At 44.1% G+C, this 12,632-nt stretch overlaps 1 protein-coding gene across 6 annotated transcripts in view; it reads left to right on the forward strand.

The window, feature by feature from the left end:
* Positions 1–9,108, forward strand: part of SCRIB (scribble planar cell polarity protein) — a 139,996-nt gene extending 130,888 nt beyond the window's left edge. For 3 of the 6 annotated variants that reach the window (XM_068108272.2, XM_068108277.2, XM_068108276.2), the window contains 5 exons: positions 1,787–1,919; positions 5,449–5,631; positions 7,745–7,884; positions 8,026–8,066; positions 8,188–9,108. In XM_068108272.2, coding sequence (XP_067964373.2) covers positions 1,787–1,919; positions 5,449–5,631; positions 7,745–7,884; positions 8,026–8,057 — 488 coding nt within the window. In that variant the 3' untranslated portion in view covers positions 8,058–8,066; positions 8,188–9,108. The remainder of the gene's footprint in view (positions 1–1,786; positions 1,920–5,448; positions 5,632–7,744; positions 7,885–8,025; positions 8,067–8,187) is intronic. The other 3 variants (XM_068108273.2, XM_068108274.2, XM_068108275.2) reach the window with 3 other exon arrangements.
* The last annotated feature ends 3,524 nt before the right edge of the window (positions 9,109–12,632 follow it).

A 12,632-nucleotide genomic window follows, 5' to 3' on the forward strand; every position in this document is an offset into this window, starting at 1 on the left:
TATGTTCACGCGTGATGGGATCATCAGGTCGTAGGTGAGTTTTAGATCCTCGTTTTCAACGATCACTATTGGTTTGTGTGTCCATGAGTTTTCTGGGACTGGGATATTGCTATTTTGAGGATGCGCCAGTGGATTTCTCTACATACTTTGGTGTGCCTTTCTGTGTACAATTGTTCAGACATGAGTTTTTTTTTTACCTCCCGAAAGGAGGTGACTCACTCTTTGTATTTCTACCTTGCAAAATCTATACTTGTCTGATTGGCTCAGTCCCATCATCTTTTTAAAGCTGTTGGTGTATTGTCTTTGATATTGGGCAATTATTATGATTCGTTTTCTGTCCCAGTTGAGCTGACCTCTTCGTAACCATTCCAATGAGCCTTCCTTGTCTATGTCCAGTCTGTCCAACTCTTATTATATTCTTCCCTGCTCTTTTCTCATTCTCCCTGTTGTCAGTATATATCTCGGCCCGATTGCTAGAAACCCGGGTAACTTCACCAACCACTGGATAAGAGCTATCCTGTAGTTAAAACTTTTTACCCAATAGTTAACTACCCAATGGATAAACCCCGGTTGGATAGTTATCCTCTGCATAAGGACTGAATAAGGTGTGGATAAACATTTGATTGGTAGATGGCATTCCACAATGCATTGCACTGTCCCGTCTGCTTGCAAAGTTATCACGGCGGCTAAAGCCAAACATACTAGAAAGATTAAGGCAAAATTGAGGCCCACTAAATGGAACATATACTGTGTCTGTCGACAGAAGAGCATGTAAAGGTCGGCTCGTACCTGCCATATCATATTATAGCGTGTGCCGATACTGCATTATATTTCCGTGATCAGCAATGAATATCGTTGTTTTCTACTGGTTCGCACCACACACTTATTTGCTGGCGTGATGGCACATGTGATCGATTGATTATTAGATCGCCATTAATGATACATGTATATGATAGTGTTCAAATATTTATATGCAAATAAAACATAGGTTGACCAACAAAATGATTACCTCGTTTACTATAGGTACTTCCTTTACCATTAATGCTCTGTGAAAGCGGGAAGCAAGTCAATGATTGTGTTAGTACAGTTCCCGGCTGCTAGAAACTCGGATTGTTTAACCCCTACTGTTTTTAAGAGCTATCTTGTGTTTAAATTTCTTATCCGATGAATAACTAACCGATAGATAATCCTTGGTTGTTCAAAGGCTGGATAAGGGTGGGATAATTATCTGCTGGATAAGGGCTGGATAAGGCGTGGTTACAGTTTTGATTGACATATGGTGTCCCACAATGCATTGCACCACCTTGTCCGCTTGCAAAACAGTCATGGCGGATGAAGTCAGTCGTACTGGAAAGAGAAAGGCAAACTTTAATCCAACCATACAGGATATGTTGTGTCTAGCGGCAGACAATCATATGAAGCTCATTAGGAGTAAATTTTCCAACAAAAAATTTCCAACAACAAGTAAAACCTACTTTAAACAGATTAGCAAAGGGGAAAGCAGCTGGACTAGAGTAGCCTTGGCTCGGCTGTTTAACACCAAGTTTAGTAGGAAAACAGTTTGAACTATTTGAGCATTCTTGACCTCTGATTCATTTACTCTTCCCTGCTGCTTGGCACCACTAACTTTTTGAGGCTTTCAGATTTTCTAAACAATTGTTTTTGATCCTTTCTCCTGTGAATTACGATCTGAGTTTTTAGTGCATCTGTGAGTTGGTGGTTATAGATGGTGAATTTTGGTCGAGGATGCGATTGAGCACAACTAATGTGGGTGTTTGACCATCAGGGATTCCATTTGAAAAGACCCCCAACTTGCTCAGTACCGCGCCTGACGCACAGCCTCAACTCGAGAACACCCTTCAAGACCATGTTGGAGATGAAGTCCACCCCAAAGATGAGCTGAATAATTATATTGCAAGGTAAGTAAAAATCGCTAAACAATTTGTTTTTTCCTTTCCCTTTATTTATTCCAATGGAATCCCCATTCCAGTAAAAACCATATCACCCCCAGTAACCCTTCCTAACCAAACGAATACAAACATGTAAAAGCTTTTGTCTAGCTCGTTGTTCTTTTCTTCTTTTTTCTACAAGGGCGAGGCTCAAGGAAGGCTAAGGTAATAGTTAACAGACAGTGGGCAGCAGGGCAACAATTGGGCGCAAGGGACAAGAGAATGAACGGACAGGAAAATAAGAGAGGCAGAGAGATGAGGGGAGGAAACGCTGAAACCAGGAAGTAAGAGGGTTTGGTTAATGGGGGCAATAAAGATCATGGGCCAAGATAAGGGATGCCATGAGGTGGTGGTGCACTGCCTGCTTGAAGGCCAGGAGGGAAGAGTGGGAAAGAGCAGCCTCTGGAAGGCGATTCCATGGACGAGAGAAGCAAGGAACAAAATGTCAAGTTGAGGTGTGCATCATTGACTGGAAGAATTCTGGAAGCCATTTTGGAAGCTGGAAGCCTGGATTTTGGAAGGAAGTTACTGGAAGAACGCATTCATCCTGGAGTTACTAGGGACGGTCGGAAGACTGAGAGAGCACTCGGTTAGAAATAGGCAAATAGTTGTTGTGCTGTACCAGAACGTGTGTGTCTATTAATTACGTACCATTGGAAAATGAGTGTCTATTAATTACGTACTATTGAACTATGAGTATGTCTATTAATTATGTACTATTGGACGATGAGTATGTCTATTAATTATGTACTATTGGACGATGAGTATGTCTATTAATTATGTACTATTGGACGATGAGTATGTCTATTATGTACTATTGAACTATGAGTATGTCTATTAATTACGTCCCATTAGAAAATGAGTATTAATTACGTACTATTGAACTATGAGTATGTCTATTTATGTACTATTGGACGATGAGTATGTCTATTAATTATGTACTATTAGACGATGAGTATGTCAAATTAATTATGTACGATTGGACTATGAGTATGTCTATTAATTATGTACTATTGGACTATGAGTATGTCTATGATGTACTATTGAACTATGAGTATGTCTATTAATTACGTCCCATTAGAAAATGAGTATTAATTACGTACTATGGAACTATGAGTATGTATATTTATGTACTATTGGACTATGAGTATGTCTTAAATATCTACTATTGGAACGTGAGGACAGTGCATCTATTAATTATGTACCGTACTATTGGAACGTGAGTCCGTCAATTAATTACATAGTATTGGAACATGAGTACGTCTATTAATTATGTACCATTGGAACGTAAGTACGTCTATTAATTACATACTATTGAAATGTGACACCAGATTTGGCGGCCTAATGGTTAGAGCATCTGCTCCGAGTCTGGGAGGTCGGTGGTTCAAACCGCGGCCTAGTCATACCAAAGACTTAAAAAATTATACGTGCCACTTCCTTGCTTGATGCTCAGTATTTAAAAGGATAGAGGAATGGCAAACCACCCAGTATAACCCTTGCCAAGGAACTGCTTTGGCAGCACTAATGCTTTGTAAAGAGTATGATGCATCAAAATTAATAATCTAATATTGTGAGTATGTCTATTGAATATGTACTATTGGAACAGGTATGTCTATTAATCATGTACTATTGGAACATGCGCAGCTTCATTAATTCTATATGATCAATCTATCTATAATTCCAGTAATCTCTGTGTGTATGTTTGTATGTTTGTATGTTTGTATGTTTGTATGTCTGTATGTCTGTGACCGCTGTTTCTCGACAACCACGGGTCCGATATACTTTAAACTTGCCAGGTATATTGCTGGGGACCCGAGGATGTGCCTTTTCAAGGTTTCATATTAATCGGAGAAGTAGTTACCGAGCTATGTCCAAAAAACGATTCAACCAATCAGAGAGCAGCGAGCTATCACGTGTGCCGAACGTGGCGAACAGACTCTGCCTCGGACGGCACATTTGAGAGCGTATTCATTTATTTCACGTTGGAAAACTATGTTGCCGTTAAACTATGTTTTAAAACTAATTAAAACTAATTTGCGATTCATCGTAACTGCGATTTGCGACCTTCCTCCGGCAGCCAATCACCCATCAGCCAAAGACCTCACTTCCGGCAGCCAATCACGGAACACGTTGTTGCGTTGTTGTTGCGTGTTTTTCCTTTTCATTTTTTTCATTGAATTGATTGATTCCTTGCGCTTAAATTGCAAACAGCCAAAATACGTTGGCGCTAATTGAATAATTGGGCATTAACACTAAATGGTTCTTTCGCTTTCCTGCGCGTTTGTGCATGCTATGGCGATTTCTTTACCAAACTCCGCAAGCCGTTCGCTTTGGACCAAACCATTTCATGTAAATAGAGGGGGGGGATTGTCACCGTACTCGCAAGCCGTTCGCTTTGGACCAAACCATTTCATGTAAATAGAGGGGGGGGATATAATTTTAGATATAGATATAGTACGGGCATGCCCTAGTATAATAAAATCGAAAAACACAGTGTTTTTGTCCTCGACTGAACTGTGATGTGTAGCGCCACCCGGTGGAAGTCCACGTCAGCTTTAAAGAAACTACATGATTACGCTTACTGGTGAGTAGTAGGCGAGCTATGCCGACACCTTGAACAAATTCCAAATTCCTGCCCTAACCTACATAACCTACAGAGCACCAGTGGCAAGACTGCAAGCTTAGCCAATGATGCTACCCTGCAGCCTTGTGCTGCATATGCAAAAAAAGCTTACTGATGCTTACTCGGAGAGAAATTACTGAAGATTATGCTTTACATGCTAATGCTTACATTATGGATGATTTCAACAAATTTCACCAGCAAACAAACACCACACAAAATACACCACACAAAATACACCACAATGTAGTTTTCCGAACCACAGAAAACAAGTCCTGGCGAGGGTCTGCAATCTCAGATTGCTCTTTCTTGGTTTTCTCTTATTAGTCTCTATTTTGCAGAAAATCCACATCATTTTCAGAGGTACTATCGAAACATTGCTAAGGTATCTAATTTTGGCTGCTTGCATGTGACACTGGGGCCCAAAGCACCAGAGTCGTCAGATACAGTCATGAGAGGATTGACACAGTCGGCCTTAAGTATTGTCATGGGGATAGCTCCTTGACAAATTTTCTGGGGAGAACTGAGTTCTGTATTGTTCTGTCCTTTTGGTATGGGGTATTTTGTGTAGATCAGTGACACAAAAATCTCAATGTAATCCATTTGAAATTCAGGCTGTAACACAACAAAATGTGAAAAAAGTCAAGGGGTGTGAATACTTTCTGAATGCACTGTAATGGGGACCAAAATGCTTTGCTTTCAACCTTACTAGTTTTCTTCCAATACGTTCAATCAGTTGTTGCACGACCCAGCAAACCAACTGAATCCCATTGCTTTGGCGATACTGTTGCAGTCACTGCCAGTTGGATGCCAGGGTGAATAAACTATTTTCTTGTGGTGAGGTGATATTGTCAATCCGCCGTTTGTCTATTTACGCAGATCGAGCACTGCTTATGGCACCAGTGCACCTGTTCCGGTGCGTACAGCCAAAGCTGAGCGACGCCTGCAGGATCGACTACGTGTGAGCAGCCCTGACCCCGGATCCCCAGAGGGTCCAGAGCTATCACCAGCTGAGCGACGTGCTCGTGAGGCTGAGAAGAGGGCCATGTGGAGAGCTGCCAGGTACCATGCCCTCCCCTCCTGACTTTCTCTGTGTTGCAAAAAGGATTATTATTATTTTGTGTGCAATATGTGGCTGCTGATTTGCATAATCTCTGGGAGCACAGCTGTGCCACTAATGCAGTGGCCCATGTAGATTTCAGTAGGATTTTATGATTTTTCACGGTGCCGGCAATAGACTGGACGGCCAGTTGTGAACGACCATCGGAGGAACGGCGCACACATTAATGAATCGCCTTGCCTGTGAAACACCAGGATGGCATCTATAGATGGGTTGGGATTTGATGCCAGGTTAGACAGCTCAGAGGTGAATGTGCAAACTTCTAGACTATCCCACCAGCCCTCTGACAGGATAATAATGACATCTGGAGACTTCTTGGTTTAGATAATGCCTTAAAGAAACTCGGACTTCAAGTTTCTTCCTAGCTCTATAAAGGTTTCCAATTTAAAATGTTCAAAGCACTTGAAATGCTGATTGTATACATAGTCAAGGCTTGTGGAAGAGCTAATACATTGAATGGATTAGGAGGTAACAAGACAAAAATGGGATGCGAAACATCCAAAACAGGACGCAAAAGGAACAGTAGAGAGAGGAGGGGAAACACCAAGAACAGAGTTGAAGGCCAAGATAGAGGGAGACTTGGACAAACAATGGGTGTGGGGAGGAATCGGGAGCAGGAGACGATGCATGGCGGGTACAAGATTGATACAGAAGGAAACTAGAAGAAGGAAAAACTGGAAATTTGGAACGAGGAGGGATTTTGGTGGGGTGGCGGTGTTAGAGTTAACGAGGGCAGAAAAATTCATGATTTTTGATTGGGGACGATCTAAGATGGTGGTTAACTGCTGTATTGAAGACCTAGATGGAAGAATGAGATTGAAGAGAATATGGAAGTTGGTTCTACAGGCGGGGAAAAAAGAGGAACAAATGAGTGGAGGTGAACAGTAATCCTATATTTATGTAGTTTCACCTGAACGGGGTTTGATGGTGGATCATGCGAGCACTACAGAAACCTGGGGTGGGGGGGGGGGGGGGGGAGGAGGGGAGGAACAAAGTACAGAAAGAGCAGAGGGTGCAAGACCAGAGTGGAGATGGAGATGGTAGAAGACAGAGAGACTACCGACCTGTCTGCGATGGCAAAGTGATAGGCCCATAGATTCTGCTTTATCGCGGGAGATTCCAATAATCTTAAAGACTTTGGTTTCCATGGTGTCATGCTAAACAAGATTTGAGGCAAGGGGAGCCTCTTCCAGAGGGGAGAGCAGTACTCTAAGAAGCTGTAAATGTAGGCCTTGTAGGTGGATAGGAGATCAGATTTACCAAGAAAGGACTTTATATGACGGAGGATGCCCAGTCGGCGGCTGGCTTTGGAGGCCAATTTTGAAATGTGCTTTGCCAAAGAAAGATCATGGTTGATGGTGAGACCAAGACGTTTCACTGGCTGAACTTCCTCCAGAGAACTGTTAAGAAAGTAGATGGGTGGGAGGGATAGTGGTTGCCAGATGGTACTTTTGGAGAGAGATAGTGAGTGTGTTTTGTCAGGATGGAGAGACATATTCCAAGTATTTGATGAGCTTGTGATCTTGTCAAGGTCTGAAGAGAGAGAGGAAAGAGGCTGCAGCTTGCCTGTCTGAAGGATGAGGGATGTCATGGCAGATGGTGGAGTCATCAGCAAATATATAAAAAGGATTTTCCAGATACTCAGATGAATTATTGATGAAGACCAGGAATAGGACAGGGCCCAGAACAATGCCATGGGGCACTCCAGCCTTGACACGGAGAGGAGATGGAAGGATTATATTGAGTGCCACATGTTGACTACGAGAGTAGAGGAAGTCAGTAAGCTATGTGTGGAGTTGGCCTTGGATGCCATATGCAGAGAGCTTGGAGAGCAAGGTGGGATGCCAGACTGTGTCAAAAGATCGAGATATGTCCAGAGAGACGTCCCTGATGTCATGTCTGACATTGAGGGCTTCCATCCATTGTTGGATGAGTAGAAACAGCATGTCCAAGGTGAGTCACCTGGTCTGTAACCAAGTTGGTGATCTGAGATGAGGTTGTTGGATAAAAGGAAAGATTTAATGTAATGTAGGTGGTTTGTCCCTTTCATTTCAGGATGAAATCATTGGAGCAAGATGCTTTGAAAGCGCAGGTGGTTATCACCAAAGCGAAAGAGATCCAGAAACGTGGAACACTGGACAGAGTCTCCGAAACACCGTCTCCAGCACTCTCCGCATCACCCCCACCTCTCGATGGTGAGCAAGGATGTAGGGAAACTGGGATGTCCTAAGCTCATAAGAGCATTTCTTCGCAAGGAGAGGTGTTTATTTGTCAAAATGTCAAGAAAATTCAGTTGTGTTTTTGAGTGTCAAATTCTAAAAAAATGTTTTTGCCAGATGCTGCTCTTTTCACCTTCAAAGATGATTGATCCCTTCTGGTAAGCATATTGTTTGTATTGAATAGTGTACCAAGTAGCAAAACGTTTGGAACAAAGTTGTGTTTAGGATGCAGCATCAACCTTTGAATTTCACTCCACCTCCCCCTACCTGGTCCTTAAGGGGCTCGACCTGAAACTGGCAGCCACCCCAAACTCAGCCTGCACTTCTTGCCTGCACCCCTTTCCGCACCACACACAGCCTGCCGGAACAAAAACCACTCGGTGCCTGCCGGGCCTCCCTCGGTCTCGGCTGCCTTGAATGTCGCACGTATGGCACAGGTTGTTGGCCATGCTAACTGGACTCTGAGCATTTTGTATTCTGAAAATTTGGGGAAAAATATTTTTCTATCTATCAAATGCCATTGTAAATGTTGTTTGCTGTATATATTGGACGTATTTTCTTTTTTTTAAGTTGGAAGGAGTTCTAAACCTTGTAAAAGTCACTGTGAATAGGAGGTTGGTAATTCGTTTTTTAAATGTTACTTTGCTGCTGGGGAGGGAAGGCTGTTCTGTTTCAATTGCTGTGATCACAACTTTCACGGTTTCTGCAGGAGTCCCTCATGCTCATGCTGGAAGACTGGAACGTTTCAAATCTATCGAAAAACAATGCGTTTTCGCTAACTTTGCATTTGCAGGCTTTGGAGGGATTCGCTTTACTTCCTTATTGTTTGTCGTCTTTGATTTCCACGTTGACCACACGTTCTTTCCGCGACAGAGATGGGAAACCTGAGTACCCTCTTACTGCATGTTGCTGTTTTAATTTGAACTTGAATTAACATTGTATAAGTGTTGGTTATTTATCATCTTAATGCTGTAAACTGTCAAAATGTCAATGTGTAGAAGTTTGGAAAATTTAACATATTTAGTTTAGTTATCTCTGAATCTTTTCTCCTAAACTGTGATTTAGCTGATCAGGCTTTTTAAAATGTTTTTTTTAATTTTATTCTTTTATTTTCCAGTGTACATTTGGTGTAAAACACTAACTGCAGTCTGATTACATTGTATTCGGAACTGCTCAGCTCAATAAAAAAGTGGATTTGCAGCTTGCGCCGCTATGATTTAAGTACTGGGATCGTAGAAACGCTTTATGTTCATGGAATGGATGTTTTTCACCTGCTGGAATCGACGGTAAAAGATGCTTGTCTGCTCGGCAGCTGGAAACTGTCATCTTGGAAACTCACTCGTGCTGAAAAAGTGGAATTTTGGGATCTTACTGAACAAGAGGATTGGCCTTTTGGTGTCCTCAGTCCCCCATCAGAATCCCTGTCTCACGATGTTGGGAACCTGGTTTCAGGTTCCGCATACAATAATAATAATAATAATAATTCATTTATTTTGTATAGCGCTTTTCCAGAAGCCCAAAGGCGCTTTGACAGAGTGGAAAACATAATGCATAACAATACATGAAAACAACAATTGCAAAAAGACAAGAATCAAGAAAACAAACAGCAGCGATATACGGCATATATATAAGACAAGAATCAAAAAGACAAGACAAGAATCAATAGGGAAATATTTAAAGCAAAAGGAGGGAGAAGGAGAAGAGATAGTCAGGGGTTAAATGCTGTGGGTTGAATGTTGAATGCAGCGTTGAACAGGTGGGTCTTTAGTGATGTTTTGAATGTGGTGAGTGAGGAGGAGTCTCTGATGGTGTGAGGTAGTGAGTTCCAGAGGGTGGGAGCAGCGATGGAGAAGGCCCTGTCCCCCCAGGATCTGAATTTGGTCCGGATGGAGGGGGTCAGGAGGTTGGTACCAGCAGAGCGGAGGTTGCGGGTGGGAGTGTGTCTGGAGAGGAGGTCAGCCAGGTAGGATGGGGCCAGATTATGGAGGGCTTTGTATGTCAAGAGGAGGATTTTGTACTGGATTCTCTGGGGGATGGGGAGCCAGTGAAGCTTGTAAAGGACGGGGGTGATGTGGTCACGGGTCCGGGAATGAGTGAGTAGACGGGCAGCGGAGTTCTGAATGTATTGGAGTTTATTGGTGATTTTTGAGGGTGAACCATAGAGGAGGCTATTGCAGTAGTCCAGACGGGAGGTGATGAAGGCGTGGATGAGGGTTTCTGCAGCCGTGGAGGAGAGGGATGAGCGGAGACGGGCAATGTTTTTCAGGTGAAAGAAGGCTGACTTTGTGATCTGTTTAGTGTATTTGTCGAAGGAAAGGGTTTGGTCAAAGATGACGCCAAGATTCCGGATGTGAGGGGAGGTGGATACTGGGATACCGTCGATGTTGAGGGCAAAGTTATGGGTGGATTTTGTGAGCGTTTTTGGGCCAATGATGATTATTTCAGATTTATCACAGTTAAGCTTGAGGAAGTTGATTTGAAGCCAGGATTTTATTTCAGTGATGCAGTTTGTCAGGATAGAGTGGGTGTCGGTGGAGACGGACTTGGTGGAGATGAAAAGCTGGATGTCATCGGCGAAGCAGTGGAATTGGAGACCATGACGGCGGATTAAGTGACCGAGCGGGGACAGGTAAAGGATGAAGAGGAGGGGGCCAAGAACTGAACCTTGGGGGACACCTTGGGGGAGGGGAGCAGTGGGGGATTTGCAGTTATTGATGGAGATGAACTGGCATCTGTCAGAGAGGTATGATTTAATCCAAGAGAGGGCAGTGCCGGTGACGTTAAAGGTGGATTCAAGTCGGGTGAGGAGGATAGTGTGATCGATGGTGTCAAAGGCAGCGCTGAGGTCGAGGAGGACGAGAATGTTGAGGTTGCCAGCGTCAGAGGAGAGGAGAAGGTCGTTGGTGATTTTGAGGAGAGCAGTTTCAGTACTGTGGTTGGAGCGGAATCCGGATTGGAATGTTTCATACAAGTTATTGGCAGAGAGATGATGTTTGAGTTGAGTGGCTACAGCGCGTTCCAAAACTTTTGACAGAAAGGGTAGGTTGGAGATGGGTCTGAAGTTGTTTAGGGTGTCAGGGTTTAGACCAGGTTTTTTTTAGAATGGGGGTAACAGCAGCAATTTTGAGGGAAGGTGGGACGATGCCTGTAGACAGGGAGGAGTTTATTGTTGCAATGATAAGTGGAGAGAGAGCAGGGAGGGAGGCTTTGACAAAGCTGGAGGGGATGGGGTCAAGAGTGCAGGTGGCAGTTTTCATTCCTATGAGGAGTTCAGAGAGGTCAGTAGGAGAGATTGGGGAGAACCGAGACAGGGGATGGCAGGACAAGGGGGGGCAGGTGGTTGGAGGGGGAGCGGGTGCGGCGGTGGTCAAGCTGTTGTAGATGTTGTCAATTTTGCGTTGGAAGAAAGAGAGGAAGGAGATGCAGTTGTCTACTGTGAATGACTGGGTGGTGGTGTTCAGGGGGCGGAGGAGTTTGTTTATTGTCGAGAAGAGTGCTTTTGGGTTTCCGGAGCCAGAGTGGATAATTTGAGAGTAGTAGGCAGAGCGGGCGCGGGAGAGGGCATCTTTGTAGTGTTGTATGTGGTCCTTGTAGGCTTGGGAGTGAACTGTGAGACCCGTTTTATTGCGGAGTCTTTCAAGTTGGCGAGCACGAGTTTTCATCAGGTGGAGTTCAGGGGTAAACCAGGGAGCAGAATGGGTGAAAGAAACTGTTTTGGTTTTTACAGGCGCAAGCTGGTCAAGGCAGGAGGAGAGAGTGTGGTTGTAGTAGTCAGTGAGGTCGGAAGGGGTGTGGAGGTCAATGAAGGGAGAAGTGGACATTTTTTCAGAGAGGGTGGATGAGAATGAGGTAGGTGAAAGAGCGTTTAGCTTACGGAAGTTGATTGTGCGATAATGCCTTGGTGTTGGGGCGGGGATGTTGATGGTCAGAGTGATGGCTAAGTGGTCAGAGAGGGTGAGGTCGGAGCCATAGAGATGGTGCAAATTTAATCCAGTGGAGCAGACAAGGTCCAAAATGTGACCACGGATATGGGTAGGAAAGTCGACATGTTGAGTGAGGTTAAAGCAGGTGAGTAAATCAGTGAAGTCAGTGGTTATTGTGGAGTCAGTGGAGTCCATGTGGATATTGAAATCACCAAGGAGGAGGATTGAGGGGGAGAGGGAACATAGCTGGGTCAGAAAGTAGGAGAAGTCAGACAGGAATGATGGGTGTGGTTTGGGAGGGCGGTAGACGACAGCCATGACTGACTGCGTGTGACCAGAGAGTTTTAAAGCCAGGTGTTCAAATGATGGAGCAGATGAGATGGAGATGAGGTTGGTCTTGATGTCTTGACGGTGGATAACGGCAATTCCACCACCTCGGCCCTCCGAGCGTGGTTTATTGACGTAGGAATATCCATTGGGTGTGGTGAGGTTGAGTGTGTAGTAGTCCAGAGGTTGTTGCCAGGTTTCGGTGAGACAGAGAAAGTCCAGTTTGTTATCCAGGATGTATTCGTTCAGGATGAGGCATTTATTGTTGAGGGACCGGGTGTTGAACAGGGTGAGCTTGATGTTGTTTTGAACAGCAGGGATGAATTCAGGTGATTTAGCCAGGGTTCGTAGGCAAGAGGTGCGATCGTGTGGGTTGCTGTGACCAGGTGCGCTGGGACGAAGAGTGAGAGTGCGCTGAGCCGACCAGAGGACGGGGATGGAGTGACCTGATTGCAAATAAACAAACTTGCGACC

This window comes from Myxine glutinosa, chromosome 2 (assembly GCF_964187855.1).
Source record: "Myxine glutinosa chromosome 2, kmMyxGlut1.1, whole genome shotgun sequence".
Lineage (NCBI taxonomy): Eukaryota > Metazoa > Chordata > Myxini > Myxiniformes > Myxinidae > Myxine > Myxine glutinosa.